This window comes from Carassius auratus, chromosome 21, assembly GCF_003368295.1.
Source record: "Carassius auratus strain Wakin chromosome 21, ASM336829v1, whole genome shotgun sequence".
In the NCBI taxonomy this organism is placed as follows: domain Eukaryota; kingdom Metazoa; phylum Chordata; class Actinopteri; order Cypriniformes; family Cyprinidae; genus Carassius; species Carassius auratus.
In genome coordinates this window covers 10,062,016-10,081,068 of record NC_039263.1, presented here as the reverse complement: position 1 = coordinate 10,081,068, position 19,053 = coordinate 10,062,016, and the positions used below count along the sequence as shown (strand labels likewise).

Genomic DNA, 19,053 nt, shown 5'->3' with positions numbered 1-19,053 from the left:
AAATGTTTTTCCAAGTCCTTGTTCTGCAGTACCTATGGTGATTTCAGAATAAAAGTCCTGGTCTGTGTTCATATAGAAGTCCCAACTGTGTGCCCTTTCCTTCTTTCTTTCTTTCTTTCTTTCTTTCTTTCTTTCTTTTTTTCATTTTCTTTCTTTTTCTGTTTTAAGATAATACTTGATTGTTGTCCTAGTTAAAATTTTAGTAACAAAAATTTATATTTAATGATTTATTTATAAAACATTTGGATAGGGATAGAGTGAAAATGGGTTTTTATGTTACCTGTTGATGTTTTGTTTAAAAGTTTATGTATTTAACTGGATTTTCTTTGTGTGATTAGTATTTTGTGAAGTGGGGGGGAGAAAAGGCTGTTTCCGCCCGGTTTCGAACCGGGGACCTTTCGCGTGTTAGGCGAACGTGATAACCACTACACTACGGAAACCTTGATCCTGCACTCTGGCAAAGGATTATGGGTATTATTTGTCATCTCAATGTTGTGCCTCGACAAAGGAAAAGAAAAGACAAAGAAAATCATTTACTCAATGCTCTTATCTTAACAACGTTTGTAGCTTAAATAAGAATCAGTGCATGTTGAATTCATAGAGTAAATACTAAGCAGTTATTATTATTATTATTAAATTCCTAAACTCATGTTAAAATGATTACATTAATGTTAAAATGGTATTTTATGTAATGCTAGAGTAAAACACTACCACTCACTTCCAGTTGTTGTTGTAGGGGTGCTTTCTTATCACAAAAAGTGAAACAGAGTAAAACACTACCACTACCACTCACTTTCAGAAGTTGTTGTAGGGGTGCTTTCTTCTCACAAAAAGTGAAACATATCATAGTAGTATTAAAATCAGAATGAGCTTTATTCAAAACTCAAAAGTGTGCAAACACAACAAATTTGTTGTGGTGTTACAGGAACTCTTGGTACATACATGCATGCAAATAACCATATATTTAGTTATAGTTATGTAAGTTATATAAGTTCATAAAACTGACCTTACAACAGCTGAGTAAAACGGTTTCATCTGACCATGTGGCACTTTAAGCATTATCGCATTGCATATCGCATTTTTCTTCAAAATTGCATAGCTGTGAAAACAGCTATTTTAAACTGTAATACTATTTTAAACAAAAGTTTTTTTTTTTTTTTTTTAACTGTATTTTTGAGCAAATAAATGCAGCCCTGGTGCACCTAAGAGGCTTATTTAAAATGACCAAAAAATGTGTTTTAAAAATTTTGACACACACTGTACTATTAAATATCAGTAAAGATAGACAGTAAGATAACAGCTAAAAATAAAAAGAACTTGTTTCCGCCCGGTTTCGAACCGGGGACCTTTCGCGTGTGAGGCGAACGTGATAACCACTACACTACGGAAACTCCATGTGTGTGCTGTTTTGCATATGGTCTCATCTTAGGCCATAAAAATACTTTACACATGAATGCAAATATTAATATTTGGCAATATAGCTAAACTCTGTTAAGTCAGTATTCTTTGATCTCTTAACATTCCATATGTGTGTTTTTGTGGGAGTCGCACACCTCAGTACTCAAGGGGGTGCTAGTGTTAACTTCACACACATCAATGTTCCAGGGCTTGCGAAATGTAAAAAACTGGAATTCTTCAGATTTTGGTACTCCAAAATTAATTTAACTAGTCTTGAGCTACACGATTCTGGATAAACTGCGTATCAATTTTTTTTTTGACTCATATAGCGATTACAATTCTGAACTAAACTAAACTAAATGTAATTTATTCCTGTGATCAAAGTTTAATTTTCAACATCAATACCACAGTCTTCAGAGTAATATGATATCCTTCAGTTTTGTGGTTCAAGAATATGTATTATTGGGAACTTATTATCATAATTTAAAACACTTTCAAAATTCTGTTCTTCTGAACTTTTTATTAAAGAAACCTGAAAAGAATCTACTCATGTTTTCAACATAAAAACAAAAATAATAAATGTTTTTTTGAACAGCAAATCAGCATATTAGAATGATTTCTGAAGACTGGTAAAGATGCTGAAAATGTAGCTTTGAAATCAAATAAATTTAAAATACATTCAAATTGAAAGCAGTTTTTTAAATTGTACAATTATTTTAAACTTGTACTGTTTTTGCTGTCCTTTGGATCAAATAAATGCAGGCTTGGTGAGCAGAAGAGACTTCTTTAAAAAACATACATCTTACGGTTCCTTTTGAAAAGGGAGGGTCTACCAGACTAATTATGAATGACAAAATAACTTTATATAACTTTATAATTAATACACTAAATGGCTGATTGCATGCATAAGTGCATAGTGTATAGAGCATCATTTGGGATGCAGCTACTGACTTGTGAGACTAAAATATTTACTTTGATGTACTTGTACTTGTGTAAAGTGCATTGATGTACTTGTGTAAAGTTAAAAATAGGGTTAAAGAGAGTTAAAAATGTTTTTTATTTTAACCGAGTGATGGGAAAGCAACTAAACATAAAACAATGGATACAGTTATTCATACAATAAGTCATATTAGCCTTTAAATGTAAAAATAATACATTTTATTTACACACACTTCATATAATGCTCATTGAGGATGGACAATCCCACAAAACAATGAATAGGCTAAAAGACCAAAGTTGTAATAGTTTATGAGGGATCTTGTAAACAGATAAGACTTATGACAACTGTACATGATACCAGTTACCAGTTTTTCCCACCACTCCACAAGTGTATTTTATGGAGAAATGGAGCAAAAGTTGTTTCCTACAGACCAAGTGAAAAGAGTTTCCTGAGTACCGATTTGTCCATATGTACACCAGTACAAATCCAGTGCAACGTCCACATTGTGTCCCTTCCTGTAGTACAAGGTGAGCCCTTTCACTGGAAACAAACTCCATGTAGCCCATTCAGTGTCCTTAAGGGCTGAGATGAGTGCTTTGATTTGCCACCCTGCGCTGAAGCATCTTCATTTTAAAGCAAACTTTTAGTGAACAAAGGATCGGGTTGGTTGTTTCAAATGGCACCCATGAAAGTTAGCCAGGGAAGAAGTAATTATTTGCAGACACAGTGGTCAGTCTGTTAGAAAGTTCAGGGTTATTTTCTCTCATTAAGGTCAGCAGCAGCATTCTCTGTGCATCCACAAGCAAGTTCATGTCTCTTCTCAATATAAGTACAGTCACAGCACCTATGATTCCCATTTCATTGCTTTTCTACACTTATTATTGTGACAGTGGAGAGCCTCTCTTTGTTAATGCAGTGATATAGACATTGTTTTCAGGGGCTCCCATATGAAAACCCAGTTTATTAAATAAGAAATGACTAAAAAATTGGAAGAAAAAGCCAATGTTACTTGCAAAATATATATCAATATGTACAAACTCCATGCTCCAGGTTAGTCATTACTGCAAGAGAGCAATAGGAGAAAACTGTTAGAAGACACAAAAAGGAAGCAGTTACTGCAGTCATAATGCAATATCCCTACTATTATGGCAGGACTCATAGTTTCTTCATATCACATACATAATTATACCTTATGCCAGCATCCTGCTATGGGCAGCCCATCACGCCCCTGCAAATAGAGAGAAGGAAATCAGTGATGCCCAAGAACTCTTACTGATGGAGTGTTGAGTAAAGAGGGGCTAACACACATAAACTCTAAAAAAGATGGACTGTGGGGTTCTAGACTGCAGCCATTTTTTGAGAATGTGAGTTAAAATTTGATATGGTCACATTTTTGTGAGTGCATGGTCTGCTCTGCTCCAAAGCATCTGTTATGCTTCATACAGCACGCACTGCAGTGCCACAGCACAGTGCATCAGGACAGTGTTACTTTTGACAAGCATTCTTGATTTAGTCTTAGTCTTTAAGCATTTTCGTCTCAAGATAATAGTCTTAGTCATATTTTAGTCATTTGAGTCTTTCATAGTTTTAGTCCACAAACAGTCATTTTTGTCATCTTTAAGTCATTACTTTTAGTCAAGTTTTTCAAACAAAAATAGTCATTCATTCTTCTCTCTTTAGACCAAATCAATTAAGTTTATTAGAAATTTGAATCAAGGATTGAATTTGGAAAAATCATTTTAGAATAAATGATGACAATTTTCATTTTTTGGTGAACTACCCCTTTAACATTAGTCAAAAGGTGGCAACTTATAAAAAGTATAGTAGTTCATATACAATATATGAAATATATATAATTTCAAATTTTGAAAAACAAATTGTCACTCCCAGGAAATACGGGATGTCTGGTCACCTTATCCACACCCTTTTGGGTGCTGAGGCCATTGTTTCAGATCGTTTGTTCACGTTTTGGTAGTCAATCCATCCACTGCAGTTACCATACCATATCTCGTCTTCGTTGACGAAAGGAGTCAGATTTCACTGATGTACTAAAAATTGCCTGCCAGTCTCTTCAGGCAGAGTGCTTTGTCAGCATGACCACAAAGGTGGCTGTCAAATGTGATAGCATTATTTTTCAGAGAAACAGCTGTGTAAACATAACATGTTTCCTTAACATATACAAATATATATATTGTTTTGGCTTTAGAAGTAAAAAAAGATACCTAACCCAACTTTAATCCTGCTTCTGTTAGCATATACTGTAACAATAAACTATGATAACAGAAAAACTATCCATTAGCATGTTGTTGCAAAATAAAAAAATAAACGTGCTGGTGCAACCAAATGAGAAAGTTAGTCAGACCAGCATGACCAATGGGAAGAATGAGTCTAGAGCCCTGGGACTATAGAAAGGTGAAGGCAAAAAATCTCAGTATGGTCCCTTTGTCATCTTGCGAAAAAGAATCAGAGTCAAATTAACACTTGAACATACATCAGCATGATAAGAACTACCTAAAATGACGTAAGCCATCAATATTAGAAGTGTATATATTTTTTCTCTCATGTCCTACTAGATGACAAATAGGGTTGGGTATCATTTGAATTTTATTCATTCCAATTCCGATTCCGATTCTGCTTATCGATTCCTAATTTTGATTCCAATAAGATAAAAAATCTAATATTAAAAAAATTAAGTCAAATATTTAGATGTCAAACATGTTTACTTTTTACAAAGCATTCTGTTTGCAGCTGAATAACATGAGCAAAAATCTGCAGCCAACAAAACACTGCAAGACAAATTTCGCCTGTGCTTAAAAAAAAAAAACAAATATCATAGCAGCTAAACAAAGTTTCAGGTTCAGAAACTGTAATTAAATTTTATAAATAAAATAAAGATTAATTAATTCTCTTTGTGCACGCGCTTGCGCTTCATGTGCACTGCACACAAATTCTTTCAGTTCCTGCACTTAATCGTTTTTAATCAAATTGAAATGTGAACGCAGGAATTGTTAAGCAGAATCTAAATGCACGCGTCTTATCGAATACCCGGTTCTTGGAAATTTGGAACCGGTTATAAAATGGAACCGGTCTTCGATACCCAACCCTAATTACAAATGGGGTTTATGACTTAGATTGGGTCCAGCCACCTGGGGAACCTGGGAAATGTTTTGGCTTCACTTTTTCAGAACGTGTTCAGCACACTTGCTCACAGTTGAAACCTGCCACCAATGATTATGTGTGTCTAAAGGAAGCACACTGAAGCCCAAAGTATACCTTGTTTTTGTTTGCATAGAAAGCTTTATGTTGTGCTGCTCTATTTTCCCCAAAAGTTATTCATAAAAACATCGTACTCTGTAAAGTAAAGTTGCGCTATCTCATATCTCTCTAAAACAAGCTCTTTTCAATGCTGATATCTGTTGTTATTGCCAGTATTTAGTTAATATTGTTCGGTCCTTTTAGTTTTGCTTTCTACTGTGAAACAACGGCCCAACTGTTTAGTACAAAACAAATTCAGTTGGCATGTGCTAACAAAGCATGTGCGGTAACAAAAATTGCATGGTGTGTGTCCAGTATGGTCGTTCTATTCTGGTGATTAAATTCATGGGTGTAGGTTTGGTCCCAGCTTTGGTGGGGACACCCCCATAACCCCCCGGACCGGGATTTTTTTGTTGTAAGATACCAGTGATTTAATGGTGATTTAGTATAACTGTATAATCTCAAAAATGCACTCTCAAAAAAAAAAAAAAAAAAAAATCTGAGACTGTGTAATGCTGAACAACCAAATGTTTTATTAAGAAAAGATCCAAATAGCAGTTCAAAGGAGCTTGCTAAATATTGGTGGGGACAAATTTGTCATCTCAAAATATTGACAGGGACTAGTACCTAGCGTCCCCCCCTAAACCTATGCCCATGATTAAATTTGCATCAGGCCCACTGGAAGGAAACCCTTGTGTATGTGTAAAAACAGAGTGGCAACCTCCGGCTCTCTCTCGTGTATCCAATAAGGAAGTAACTAAAACTGCAATTTATTGACTCGCCACTAGAGACTGGCTGCAAAAGGGAGTCAATCCCATAGACTCCCCAAGTAAAAATGCTTTTTTCAAAAATTTTACAGCAGAAAAAAACTTTTAAAGCCTGGAACAAAAATGGTTGATCTATATAGCTAATTTTGCCCTTCATGACCATTATGAGGGGGTGATTTTTTTTTTTTAACTCATCCATTTAAATTATATGTAACCTTAAAGTTCTGCATAATTAAGGGCGTGGTCACTTAAGTGACAGTTGGATTGCCGCTGCTGACACTGCAGTCGAGTTATAGGTGGGCATGGCTTCAGCAACTATCTTCTGTCTTTTTGCCCATTTTCGATGATCAAGGAGTGCCATGCAGTGACTCGCTGCCAAGATGGCAATGGCTGCCTCCACCTACTTTAAGCTTAAAAAACGCTCTTCAGAAAACTACGGTTGACGTCATGGACACTACTAGTGTTCATGTTTTTATACAGTCTATGGTAAAAACTGAGGAATACTTTGTGCTTGACCCACAAAGAAACACTTTTTGGCAGCAAGTCTGGATGTGAAAGGCAGCAAATGTTCACTTTGTCACTACAGTTCAGATGCATACGATCACAAAGCCAGGTGGTTATGATTATTTCTTTGATGTGACCTATATTCTCATTAGGCAAGGCATAGATTTAATCTTCTTAAATTGGAGTTAGAATTGGTCAACAAGATGTCCATCTACCAACTAGTTATAGGCTAGTGACAATGCCCCTGAATTTTTGAGATACCCCTACCGGAGGTAGAACTAAACCCAACAATGTTTTTCCTCATCTCTAAGGTCTTCCCATATATGAAATGGATTCTTGGCTAAAAATATTTTAATTTTAATATGTAAATATAGCATTACAAATTGGAGTGTTCTGTCACTCAATGTATGAGGTGTTCAAAATGAATGAAAATGGAACACTGACATAATTTAGTCTAAAGCCCATTATCAGTGGTGAGAAGAATGTTGACAAATTCAAATATAAGATACATCTAATAATGAAATATTTCATATGGCACCTTTTTAATAAAACTATAACTTAACTTCACACAATACAAATTAAATTACTCTTAAATAAAACAAATTGCAATCTAACTAAACAAACAAACACTCTTTGGGGTAATGAGCCCTGTCTTCTCAGGCTGTTTAGTTTGTTTTCTAGCAGCAACCATTTGAAACATGAACTGCTTTTGGTCACCATTCGAGAAGGGTCTGGCTGCAGACTTGCACTTGCACTCCCAGACACTTGCACTTCCGCTAGTGACATCACTTGCAGTCTTTATTTTTTATTTTGTTGAATTTTTTTATTACTTTTTGTTTGAATCTCTCAACATTTTACAACAGTAGCCAGGTGGTGAAGACAAGAAAAAATAAACTAAATTACAATGTCACTTACACTTGCAATCGACACAAATCGTGCATGTTTCCAATGGAGACAAGACGCTGTGGTGGTGATTGAATGATTAAAACTAAATTAGTAGGCCTACTACTATAATGTGTACAGGGTCCTGCAAGAAAAAGACAAGCCCGGACCGTGGCCACAGAACAGCAGAATATGAACGCAATACACAAAGTCTTTCATTAAGCGTATTTTAGATTTTAAAAACATCATCAAAGTAGTCCATGTGACATCAAAGGTTCAGTTAGAATATTATGAAGCATCGAAAATAAATTTTGGTCCACAAATAGCAAAAATTATTACTTTATTCATCATTATCTTCTCTTCAGTGTCTGTTGTGAGAGAGTTCAAAACAAAGCAGATTGTCATATCTGGTTCGCGAACGAATCATTCGATGTAAGCGGATATTTTTGAACCAGTTCAACAAATTGAACTGAATTGTTTTAAACGGTTCGCATCTCCAATAAGCATTAATCCACAGATGACTTAAGCTGTTAACTTGTGTGAAGAGAGAACTGAAGATGAACACCGAGCCGAGCCAGATAACAAACAATAGACTGACTCGTTCTCAAGTGAAGAACCATTTCTGTCAGACGTGTCCGATTCGTGAACCGAGGAGCTGATGATACTGTGCATGTGATTCAGCGTGAAGCAGCCTGACACACAGAGCGCCTGAACCAAACTGATTCTTTTGGTGATTGATTCTGAACTGATTCTGTGCTAGTGTTATGAGTGCGGGTAAACCGAAGGCTTGCAATCATCGCCATTGATGTCATTACGGTGAACCGTTTTCTTCAACCGGTTTATTGAATCGAACTGTCCGAAAGAACTACTGGTGATCCGAAAACCGATGCAACCGGTTCTTGATTCGTGAACGAGTCATTATCTGGCTCGGCTCGGTGTTCATCTTCAGTTCTCTCTTCACATCACTTCAGTCAGTGTACTGTTTGAGTAAATGAATTACTCCGGGATATTGGTTTGTTTGAGCTCAGAGGGAGTGTCAGCCATATTAAAAAAGTTAACCGCTTAAGTCATTTGTGGATTAAAATAGTGATCGACCGATATTGATTTTTTATAACCGATACCGATAACGATTATTTGCATGTTTATGTACCCGATAACCGATATGCAGAACCGATATTTATTTACTGTTATACTTCTGTTTTTGACAATTATTACAAAACAAATGAGCTGAACAAACCATTTTATTTATAACAATCACTCCCTCCTTGCATACAAAAAAAACTTTATATTTATACACAAATAAATAGAGGGGTCTGAGTTCAAAAAATTAAAGTGCACTGTTACTAAGTGTCTTTGTTTTAAAATAAAAGCTTTGAGGTAAAAAAAAAAAAAAAAAAAACAGGTAAAAAAATAAAGCACAAAAATTATAATAACATATTGGTGGGGGCGGGGGGCTATTTAGAAGTGCATATTTATTTAGTAGTGTAACTTAATACTCCCAGTTAAGCAGAACTAGGTTGTAGTGTAGAAAACAGAGTCTTTCAGCATTCTGCCCTGTAAGTCTGCTTCGTTTGTTTTCATAAATGGCTCCCACTTCACTGAAGACTCTTTCACTGGGCTTTCTTGACAGACGAGCAAGAATGGGGAACCTTTTCTCATTTTGTTTCCACCATTCAAGTGGCTTGCCCATCCTCCTATCAATCACTGATTCTGAAAGGTACTGCTGAAGCTCTCTTTCAAGGCTAGACCCACCAACTTCAGAACTAGTAGCACCAAGCAGAGTATCATACATCTCATCAATCAGTTTCTTCTGGGTTTCTTCTGTACGGTGCCTTTTTGAAACTGTGCTGGAATCATCTGACTGTGTTCCTTCACCTTGTGTGTTGTTGTCTTGCTCTAAGGTTTCTGTCTCCTCCTCAAGCCAAACTTTTGCATTCAACAGTGTGGTGTCAGATGAAAAGGCATGTGCCTTGTACCTTGGATCCAGAAGACAGGCAAGGACTGCACATTTCACCTCCTCCACTTTTGCAAACCGTCGGGTGAGACTCTCCAGCATCTCCTGTCTCATTGTTTTAATCCCATGAGAGGAGGGACCTTGACTGCTAAGCAACATCTTCAGAACTTTGACAGATGGGATGATGCATGATGCTGAACTCTCATAGTGACTCATCTCAAGAGTGACCTCCTCCACTGGAGAAAGTGTCTCAATAAGATTGCTGACAATACTCCACTGATCAGCACTCAGGCCAGTGAACCCACTATGCTCACTGGCATATATGTTCAGAGCTCTTCTCTGCTCTTGCATCCTGACCAGCATGTGCAGGGTGGAATTCCATCGGGTAGGGACAGCCTGAATGATGGCATGTGCAGGTAGCCCAAGATCCTGCTGGATCACTGCTAAACGCTGTTTAGCTAGTACTGAATGATTAAAATGTGTAGCACAGCTTTTCAGCACTGACAGGATATTTTGGACAGCTCTTTGTGAGTTGAGGCCGTCATTGACCACTAGCTGTAATATGTGGGCACTGCAGCTCATGTCAGGCAGTTCAGCAATTCTCATACCTTTAACAATGTTAGCACCACTGTCCCTGAGAACAAGAACCACTCTATCTTTGTCAATGTCCCATTCTTCCAGCATGCCCAAAAACATCTTGCTAATGTACTCTCCAGTGTGTGATCCCATCATTGCTTTTGTGTTTAGAATTACTTGTCTGCGAATCCACTGATCATCAATGAAATGGCATGTCAAGCTCATTAGGGATTCAGTTGTACCGGACCAGCAGTCTGTAGTAAAAGCCAAGTTATAACCTGCGTTATCAGGCTTAAGCAGTGCTTTAACCTTCTCAATGATACTGTTGTGAATACTGGGGAACATCTCTGTGCGATAGAACTTCTCACTCTTCAGAGTATATCTTGGTTCTGCAGTTGCCATGAGTCTCTGGAAGCCTTTATTTTGAACCATGGTGAAAGGCTGATTGTCTGTAGCTATCATTTCTGTAATCATCCTGTCCAGTGTTTTTGAGCGGACATCAGCCGTCTTCCACTTTGTCTGCTTTTCAAACATCATAGGAAGAGATGCTTGAATGTGGCTGGATGTCTTTGCCTCTTCAGCATCTCTTTTTTTCTTTGCCTCTTCAAAGATAGTTGAGTGATGTATCTTTAAGTGGTTCCACATGTTGGAGGTATTTTTTGTTGTTGTAGATTTTGACCCCATGCTTACATTCATTTGGCATTCTTTGCAAACTGCTACTCCTGCCATTGGCTGAGTGAAGTAAGTCCATACCTCACTTTGATTTTTCCTCCTTTCAGTCATCTTAAAAAAAAGTGCTGAAAGTTAGCAGTTTTTCATGTTAAATTAAATCTTCAAATTACAATAAAAAATATATTACATTATATAATTTATATCTAAATTATACATATGATTTATAAGCATTATCAGCAACAATGTTAACAATAGGTAAAATAAATGTTAAAAGTCTAATGTTTTAAAATGGAGAAAATAAATGACGGGAGTTATATCACCTTTGCAGAAATGTAATTTATTTTAAACAGTTTTAGAAGGTTTATGTGCCATTTAATAGGTTTAAGAGTGAGGAATTTAATTCACTGAATAATATTAGCTGGAATATATAACATTGTCAGGAAAGTAACAAACAAAACAGCATACATAATTTCATTTTCCAACTAGTGTTATTAATTGTTATGTTTGTCGGTCTAGATCATGAAATGCTTTCTGACAAAGTGCTGTAACTTATCTATGCATTTACACAAAACAAATTAAACTCAACCGCGATCGCGTGTGGAGATAATAAATAATTTCCACAGAGCGGCATTTATTTAGATTTGTATTAACTAAATAATGGTTATGTAGTAAATCAAATGATTATATAATTTAGGGGGTTTAAACGAGATAATCGTGTCAAAAATGTCATGCAGTGGCCATGCTTGCAAGTGAGGCTTCCTGATCATCAACCCATTCAGGTGCTGAGCAATATGAACAAACTTTTTTTTCCGAGACTATATAAAGTTAAACAGCACTTGTCAGTTGGCATTTTATGATCTAGATTCAATCTAACGTTAGATCATGAAATGCCAACTGACAAAGTGCTGTTTGACTATAACTCAATCAACCGCGATCGCGCATGGAGATAATAAATAATAAAATTTCCACAAAGCGGTAGGCTATATTTATATGTGTATTAGCGAAATAATGGTTATGTAGTAAATGATAATATAATCTAGGGTGTTTAAAAAAAATAATTTTGTCAAAGGTTTCATTCAGGGACGTTCTTAAGCATCCTGATCATCCGTCAGTTGCACGAACTTTTTCTTCTAGACTAATGGTGAGCAAATACAACAGATAGAGAATTAAATTCAGCGCTTTTATTTTCAACATGCACTCATTCATGTCTGTTTTATTTAATTCATGTAAAGTTACGTCTTTATTGGAACAGGACATGACGAATTACACTACGTGACTCAATGATTTCGTCTCAATTGTTTAGAAACAAGTTGCATAAATTAACTATATCAGGAATTTATGTCTCAGATCTCATTTGTGCATGTCTGTTATGTTAAATAAAGTTGATTAATTAAAGCAAACCAAGTAGAACATATACTTTACCTGTGCACTGAGTTGTTGTTAACTGATCTCCTCAGACGCCTGGGCTGCTATGGCGGAAATCTCAAAACGTCCAACAAGATGGCGCCGTAAATCGGCGAATCCGATATTACAAAACCGATACCCGATTATGGAAAAATGCTTAAATATCGGGAAAAATATCGGTAAACAGATACATCGGTCGATCACTAGATTAAAATGATTAAGTTCGATTTGGTGAACTGGTACAAAAAGATCTGGTTACATCGAATGATTCGTTCATGAACCAGAGATCACAAACTGCTTTGTTTTGAACTCTCTCACAACAGACACGGAAGAGAAGACAATGCTGAATAAAATCGTAGTTTTTGCTATTTGTGAACCAAAATGTATTTTCGATGCTTCAAAATATTCTAACTGACCCTCTGATGTGACATGGAATACTTTGATGATGTTTTCTTACCTTTCTGGACATGAACAGTAGACCATACACATAGCTTCAATGGAGGGACTGAGAGCTCTCGGACTAAATCTAAAATATCGTAAACTGTGTTCCGAAGATAAATGGAGGTCTTACTGGTTTGGAATGACATGAGGGTGAGTTTATTAATAACATAATTATGATTTTTGGGTGTACTATCCCTTTGATATGCCCTAATAACAGACTAAGATGATAAAGACAATTCAGTAGGCCTAGCCTATATGTCTTTTGTTGTTTACTCAATGTATATAGACCAGAAAATATGTACGTGCATTATGAAATGCATTAAGTGATTTTAAAAAGGATCAACTCTGTACAGGCAAGTAGACGAGTACAGTGATATAAACGAGTTGTAGACCGTTTATTCTATATGGAAAAATGCTTAATGTGAAACTTTGATGTTGCGTTTATTCTGGGCTCACGTGCTTGCCTGTACCTATTAGTTATGTATTTTAATAATGCAGAGAATCATATTGAGTTTGGCCTTTATCATCTTAGTCCGTTATGCCACATTTTGCGGTATGTGAGGAAAATACTATATACATATTCATTATATTAATGAACTGTATATTTAATTTGATAATTTAATAGCATCTTAATATATTAAGCCATGTTAACTGTATTTTTCTACACTTAGCGAGAGACTTTGCGCAAACGTTCATATTCTGCTGTTCTGGCCACGGATTTGCCAGTCTTGCCTTTTTCTTGCAGGACCCTGTACATTATAGTACTAAATTAGTTTTAATCATTTAATCAGCACCACAGTGTCTTGTCTCCATTGGCAACACGCACAATTTGTGTCGAATGCAAGTGATGTCACAGGTAGCAGAGAGTGCAAGTAGCGATTGCAAGTGACATTGTAATTTAGTTTCTTTTTTCTTGTCTTCAGCACCTGGCTACTGTTATAAAATGTTGGGAAATTCAAACAAAAAGTAATAAAAAATTCAACAAAATAAAAAATAAAGACTGCAAAAGATGTCACTAGTGGAAGTGCAAGTGTCTGAGAGTGCAAGTCTGAGAATCCAAGTGCCAGCCTGCAGCCAGACCCTCTTGGACCATCCTGGGGTCAACCCCCCCTGATGTTACAACTGCAACACACCACTGTCTCTCATCCACATTGTCATCATTGACAAAGTGGGTCATATCTGGACAGTCTGGGAAAGGGCAAGAGCAAAACTCTGTGCAGGTCAAGCCCACTGAAATACACTGATATTTGGTGGCATCAGTGCAGTTTCTGTCTTTACAGTAGAGGTGGGTGAGGTCTCTAACTCCTTTAGGTGCTGGTGCCTTCTGGAACATCACAGATTTAATGCACCCATCTTCTCTGAGCCTCCATCCTCTTACCAACTGGGTTCCAGAGAAAAGGTTTGACCAGGTGGCTGTGACGCCACACTGCTGTTTGGTACATGGCTCTCAGCACATGTTGCTGGAAAGCCATCTTCTGTTGGGGGTAGATTTGCTGCTGACAAATCTATGGTAGATGCTAGTGTGTACCTCAGCTCATCCAGGTTGGTGCAAGGATGCCCATCTTGGTGCCTCTTCTTTGTCTTTCAAGATCTTTGATTGAGTGTTGGTGGTCATATCTATCAAACACTATAACAACACAGCTGTTACCTTCCTTTCCCATTAAAGTTGCGGTCTTTTTCAAGACACACTCACCCAGGTCATTGAACATTTGAAAAGCTGAATCATTGAGACTTTGAAGAAGATCCATGGCATCAATGATATATGCTGATGGTTCTTTCATTATAAATGACTTTTTCTCTACTCGCCACCTAGACCTTCTCTTTTTGACTGAAACATGGATTACTCCGGGGGATATTAGTGCCTTTTCTGAAATGGTTCCGTCAAACTCTCTGTTCTTAAATTCACCGCGTACAACGGGACGAGGTGGTGGTCTGGCCTCTATTTATAAAGACATTTTTTCCTGCCGTCCTGTAGTTTCAAAGGAATACCAAAGCTTTGAGTTACAGTTGTTTACTCTGGAGCTATGCGACCCTGTTCTGTTTGCACTGATTTATCGTCCCCCAAAACCTAATTCGAATTTTCTGAAGGATTTTGCTGACTTTTTGGGAGATTTCATTGCAAAATATGACAAACTAATGATTGTTGGGGACTTTAATGTTCATGTCTGTTGTGCAGCAGATTCCTTAGCAAAGGAATTTATCAATCTGCTAAATGCATTTGATCTGATGCTTCAGATCAGTGTACCCACTCATCAGCATGGCCATACACTGGATTTAGTGCTAACTTACGGCTGCTCTCTGAATGAACTAGAGGTGTGTGAAAATGGTTTCTCTGACCACAAGACTATTATGTTTACGTTTCCATCTTTTAACAAAACTGTTACGCCGATGTATTCGGCTCGCCAGTCTCGGCTTATCACATCAGCTACCAGAGAAGCTTTTCGCTCAGCCTTTAGTGAAGGTTTGCTACAAAATGACATTCTAAACACCGATTCAAGTGCTGAAGAACTACTTCACAGTTTTAACTCCACCTGTGTTTATGCTCTAGACCAAGTGGCACCTTTAAAGTCTCATCTCCATAAACCAAAATCTGAGCCTTGGCTTAATGACACAACTCGTACTCTTAGGCGTATTTGCAGAAGATTTGAACGAAAATGGAGGAAGGACAGACTTCAGGTTTCAATGCAAATGTTCAGAGACTCACTAACTCAATATCAGAAAGCAGTGAAAACGGCAAGATCGATTTATTTCACAGACATTATAAACAAGAATTGTCATAAACCGAAAACTCTGTTTAATGTTATAAATTCCACCATCAACCCCTCCACTGGTCTTGATATAGAAGTGTCATTAGTTTCCTGTGAAGACTTTCTTTGTTTCTTTGTACAGAAGACACATGACTTAAGAATGGGGCTAAACCCAGTTTCATCTGACCCTTCAACTCTCTCTAGATGTACTGCTGTCTTTAGTTGTTTTAGTCCTATTACAGATAACCATCTGATAGAAATAGTGGATCACCTGAAAGCATCTGGTTCCCCAACTGATGTAATGCCCCCTCTCTTCTTTAAGCAAGTTATAGATGTGGTTGTTCAAAATCTTCTGTCTTTGATAAATCACTGTTTACAAACAGGTACTTTTCCAGAGTCGCTTAAACATGCAACTGTTCGCCCTCTGCTTAAAAAACAGGGTATGGATCCTACTATTCTGACAAATTTTAGGCCCATCTCTAATTTGTCCTTCATTTCAAAAATTATTGAGAAATCAGTTCTTGATCAAATACAATCTTTTATGGCTGAAAATTTGATCTTTGAGGTTTTCCAATCTGGGTTTAGAAAACATCACTCTACTGAGACTGCACTGCTGAAAGTTTCAAATGATATACTGTTAACATGTGACTCAGGTAATTATGCGGTTTTACTCCTTTTAGATCTCACCGCTGCATTTGATACTGTCGATCACGCTGTACTTCTCGATCGACTGGAATATTGTGCTGGCATTACTGGCAGTGCCCTGCAGTGGTTTAGATCCTATCTGACAAATAGGACCTTTTCAGTGAAGTTAGGAGATCATACCTCAAGTAAAGCTGCGATAACCAGTGGAGTTCCTCAAGGATCAATTTTAGCTCCCTTTCTTTTTTCTCTCTATATGCTCCCTCTTGGCTCTATTTTCAGAAAGTATGGGCTATCGTTCCATTGCTATGCGGACGATACACAAGTTTATCTGCCTCTAAAACGGAATGCACTGGATGGACTGAATGCACTATTGCTTTGTTTGAGTGATGTAAAGAAATGGTTGTCTCTAAACTTTTTAAATTTCAATGAGAGCAAAACAGAATTGATTGTTTTTAAACCCTCTGTGTCTGTGACTTCTACAATTCCAAATCTGGGTGAGTTATCACCGTATGTTAAGCAACATGTAAAAAATGTGGGTGTTGTATTCGATGAGCAAATGAATTTTGAAAGACAGATTAATACTGTGGTTAAATCTTCCTTTTTCCAACTGCGGCTTCTTGCTAAAGTAAAACCTTTCCTATCTTTTAAAAACCTTGAAAAAGTGATACATGCTTTCATTACCTCCAGATTAGATTACTGTAACTCACTGTACGCTGGGATTAGTCAAACAGCTCTTTCTCGTTTACAGCTGGTTCAGAACGCAGCAGCAAGATTTCTGACCAGGGCTCGTAAGCGGGATCATATCACTCCAGTTTTACAGTCTTTACACTGGTTGCCTGTACGCTATAGAGTTGATTTTAAAATTGTATTAATCGTGTTTAAGTCACTACATGGTATGGCCCCTTCGTATATATCTGAACTTTTAATTGAACGCAGTGAAACAAGATCTCTCCGGTCATCAAACCAGAGACTATTGTTTACACCAAAGACAAGGCTGAAGTCCAGGGGCGATCGTGCGTTTTCATCTATCGCCCCAAGACTTTGGAATGAGTTGCCCTCTTCTATTCGATTAGCTCCCTCTGTGTTCATTTTTAAGTCAAGATTAAAAACCTATCTGTTTGACAAAGCTTTCATTTCTGGCTGAAGCACTGTGTTTTACCATTATTTTATTTATAGTTTTTTATTTCTTATAAATTATTTTAAATGGTTGTGGTACTTTTTAACTTTAAATTTAATTTTTAACTTTTACTTTTATCTTTACTGTGCAAATGTGGTGTGTGTTATATGAAAAGCACTTTGGTCAACCATGTGTTGTGGAAATGGTGCTATATAAATAAAATTGACATTGACATTGACATTTAACATTTGGTAGCTGCTGTGTCTCTTCAACAAAAGCATCGAGTTTCCTGGCCAGGTCAGCTTTTGTTGTCTTCTTCATGCTTCCATCATCAAAAAACAAAGAGGGTGGGACAGCTGCGAGTTCGTGAGACATCACAGTTTCCATGGACACCTCTCTTTGTTTGGAGACAGCCAGTAATCTTCAAAAAAACAAGTCTGATTCCATGTGGACCTTTCTAGATATGCTGACTCCAACTGATGTTTTCATGTCCTTGAAGGTTGCACACTGGTTTATTTTTTCTGGCTCCCAGAAGCTCTTTGTTCTTTTTTGATTTTGCCAGACGTTGTTCCATAAAGATGGCATTGTGCTTCGCACCATCTTGGAGGAAGCTTGAGAGCTCTTTTGCAACTTTCTCAGATGCAACCTGACCACTTGCAACTTGATATCAAGATCAAAGGGATTCTGCCTCTGCTCCGCAGTTTCCATTATCTTCTGTATCAAACATTGTATCGTAAAAGTTGGTATTATACCTTATATTGCAATCATAAACTGTTGTATACCAACATTAACACAAAGTTTCCTCAAAATCATGTTTAATCAGACATACAAGATTTATGACTTGGGAGCGGGGAGATACGAGGTTACGCTCTCATTGATAAGAATGATACGGACACAGACGTCGCTGCTGCCAGCAGTGTTCATTAAGTCTGCGGTCGCGTCGAGCCTTTTGACAAGAGATAAGGCTTTAAAGGGTAACTAAACCCCTGGTCAGAGCCTGACTCCACCCACTAGCAATATTTGGAAAATGCTGAAAAGTGGGCAGAGCACAGCGGAGATAGAGGGGATGAACCTAGAGCGAGGGTGAGCAGGTGGGGCGTGAATCTGAGATCCGCAGTGACGGATTAATTGACAGCTGCTGTTAGAGTCGCTAAAATGGAGATTGACTCTAGTGACACAAGTAGCTTTGTAACAGAGCATTCATTTGAAGTAGAGGACTTTTCTCCCCCACTTTCACCTGAAGTGGAGGATGTCGAGGTGTCTGTGGACACAGGGCCAGGGCCTGAGCCATATCAATTCAAGCCGCTGGCTCAAACTTCGGTCTTGACTCCCGCATTGCGATCGGCATCCGACGATGCTGGCGAAGCAGCCGTGCAAGAGAGAATGGGGCCAGTCTCCGAGTAAGGCACTGCATCGCTTTTCAGCGTTAGCTGTGTGGAGAAGCCCATTTCCACCTCCATTGCGTTGGAGAAGCAATCCCGCATAAAATGCAGTTTGCACACTCCAGCTCTGGGTGGGAACTCGCAGTCTTTCAGGCCAAGTGCATGCAATCACTGGCGCCTAATTTTCAAGTGTACGTACCATCCTGACCACTGTAAATAAATCTATGCTAACTTTAAGCTATCCTAACTGATGCAATGCTATGCTACTAACTAACTATGCTTCTAACAATACTAATGTTACACTAACAACTATGCTAATTAACGACATAGGCTACACGAAATCATCTAAATAACTATATAAATGCAATG

At 37.5% G+C, this 19,053-nt stretch overlaps 1 protein-coding gene and 2 non-coding genes across 7 annotated transcripts in view; all 3 read right to left on the bottom strand.

Annotated features, from left to right (window-relative positions):
- Window positions 1-367: 367 nt before the first annotated feature.
- On the bottom strand, window positions 368-440 carry trnav-aac (transfer RNA valine (anticodon AAC)). The gene has a single exon. It is a non-coding gene; the product is annotated as a tRNA-Val (tRNA).
- An 878-nt stretch (window positions 441-1,318) lies between these two features.
- On the bottom strand, window positions 1,319-1,391 carry trnav-cac (transfer RNA valine (anticodon CAC)). Its single transcript has one exon. It is a non-coding gene; the product is annotated as a tRNA-Val (tRNA).
- Window positions 1,392-2,436: 1,045 nt separating this feature from the next.
- LOC113038417 (collagen alpha-1(XXIII) chain-like) overlaps window positions 2,437-19,053 on the bottom strand; it is a 112,500-nt gene continuing 95,883 nt past the window's right edge. For 4 of the 5 annotated variants that reach the window (XM_026195804.1, XM_026195807.1, XM_026195806.1 and 1 more), the window contains one exon: window positions 2,437-3,566. In XM_026195804.1, coding sequence (XP_026051589.1) covers window positions 3,522-3,566 — 45 coding nt within the window. In that variant the 3' untranslated portion in view covers window positions 2,437-3,521. The remainder of the gene's footprint in view (window positions 3,567-19,053) is intronic. The other variant, XM_026195805.1, reaches the window with a different exon arrangement.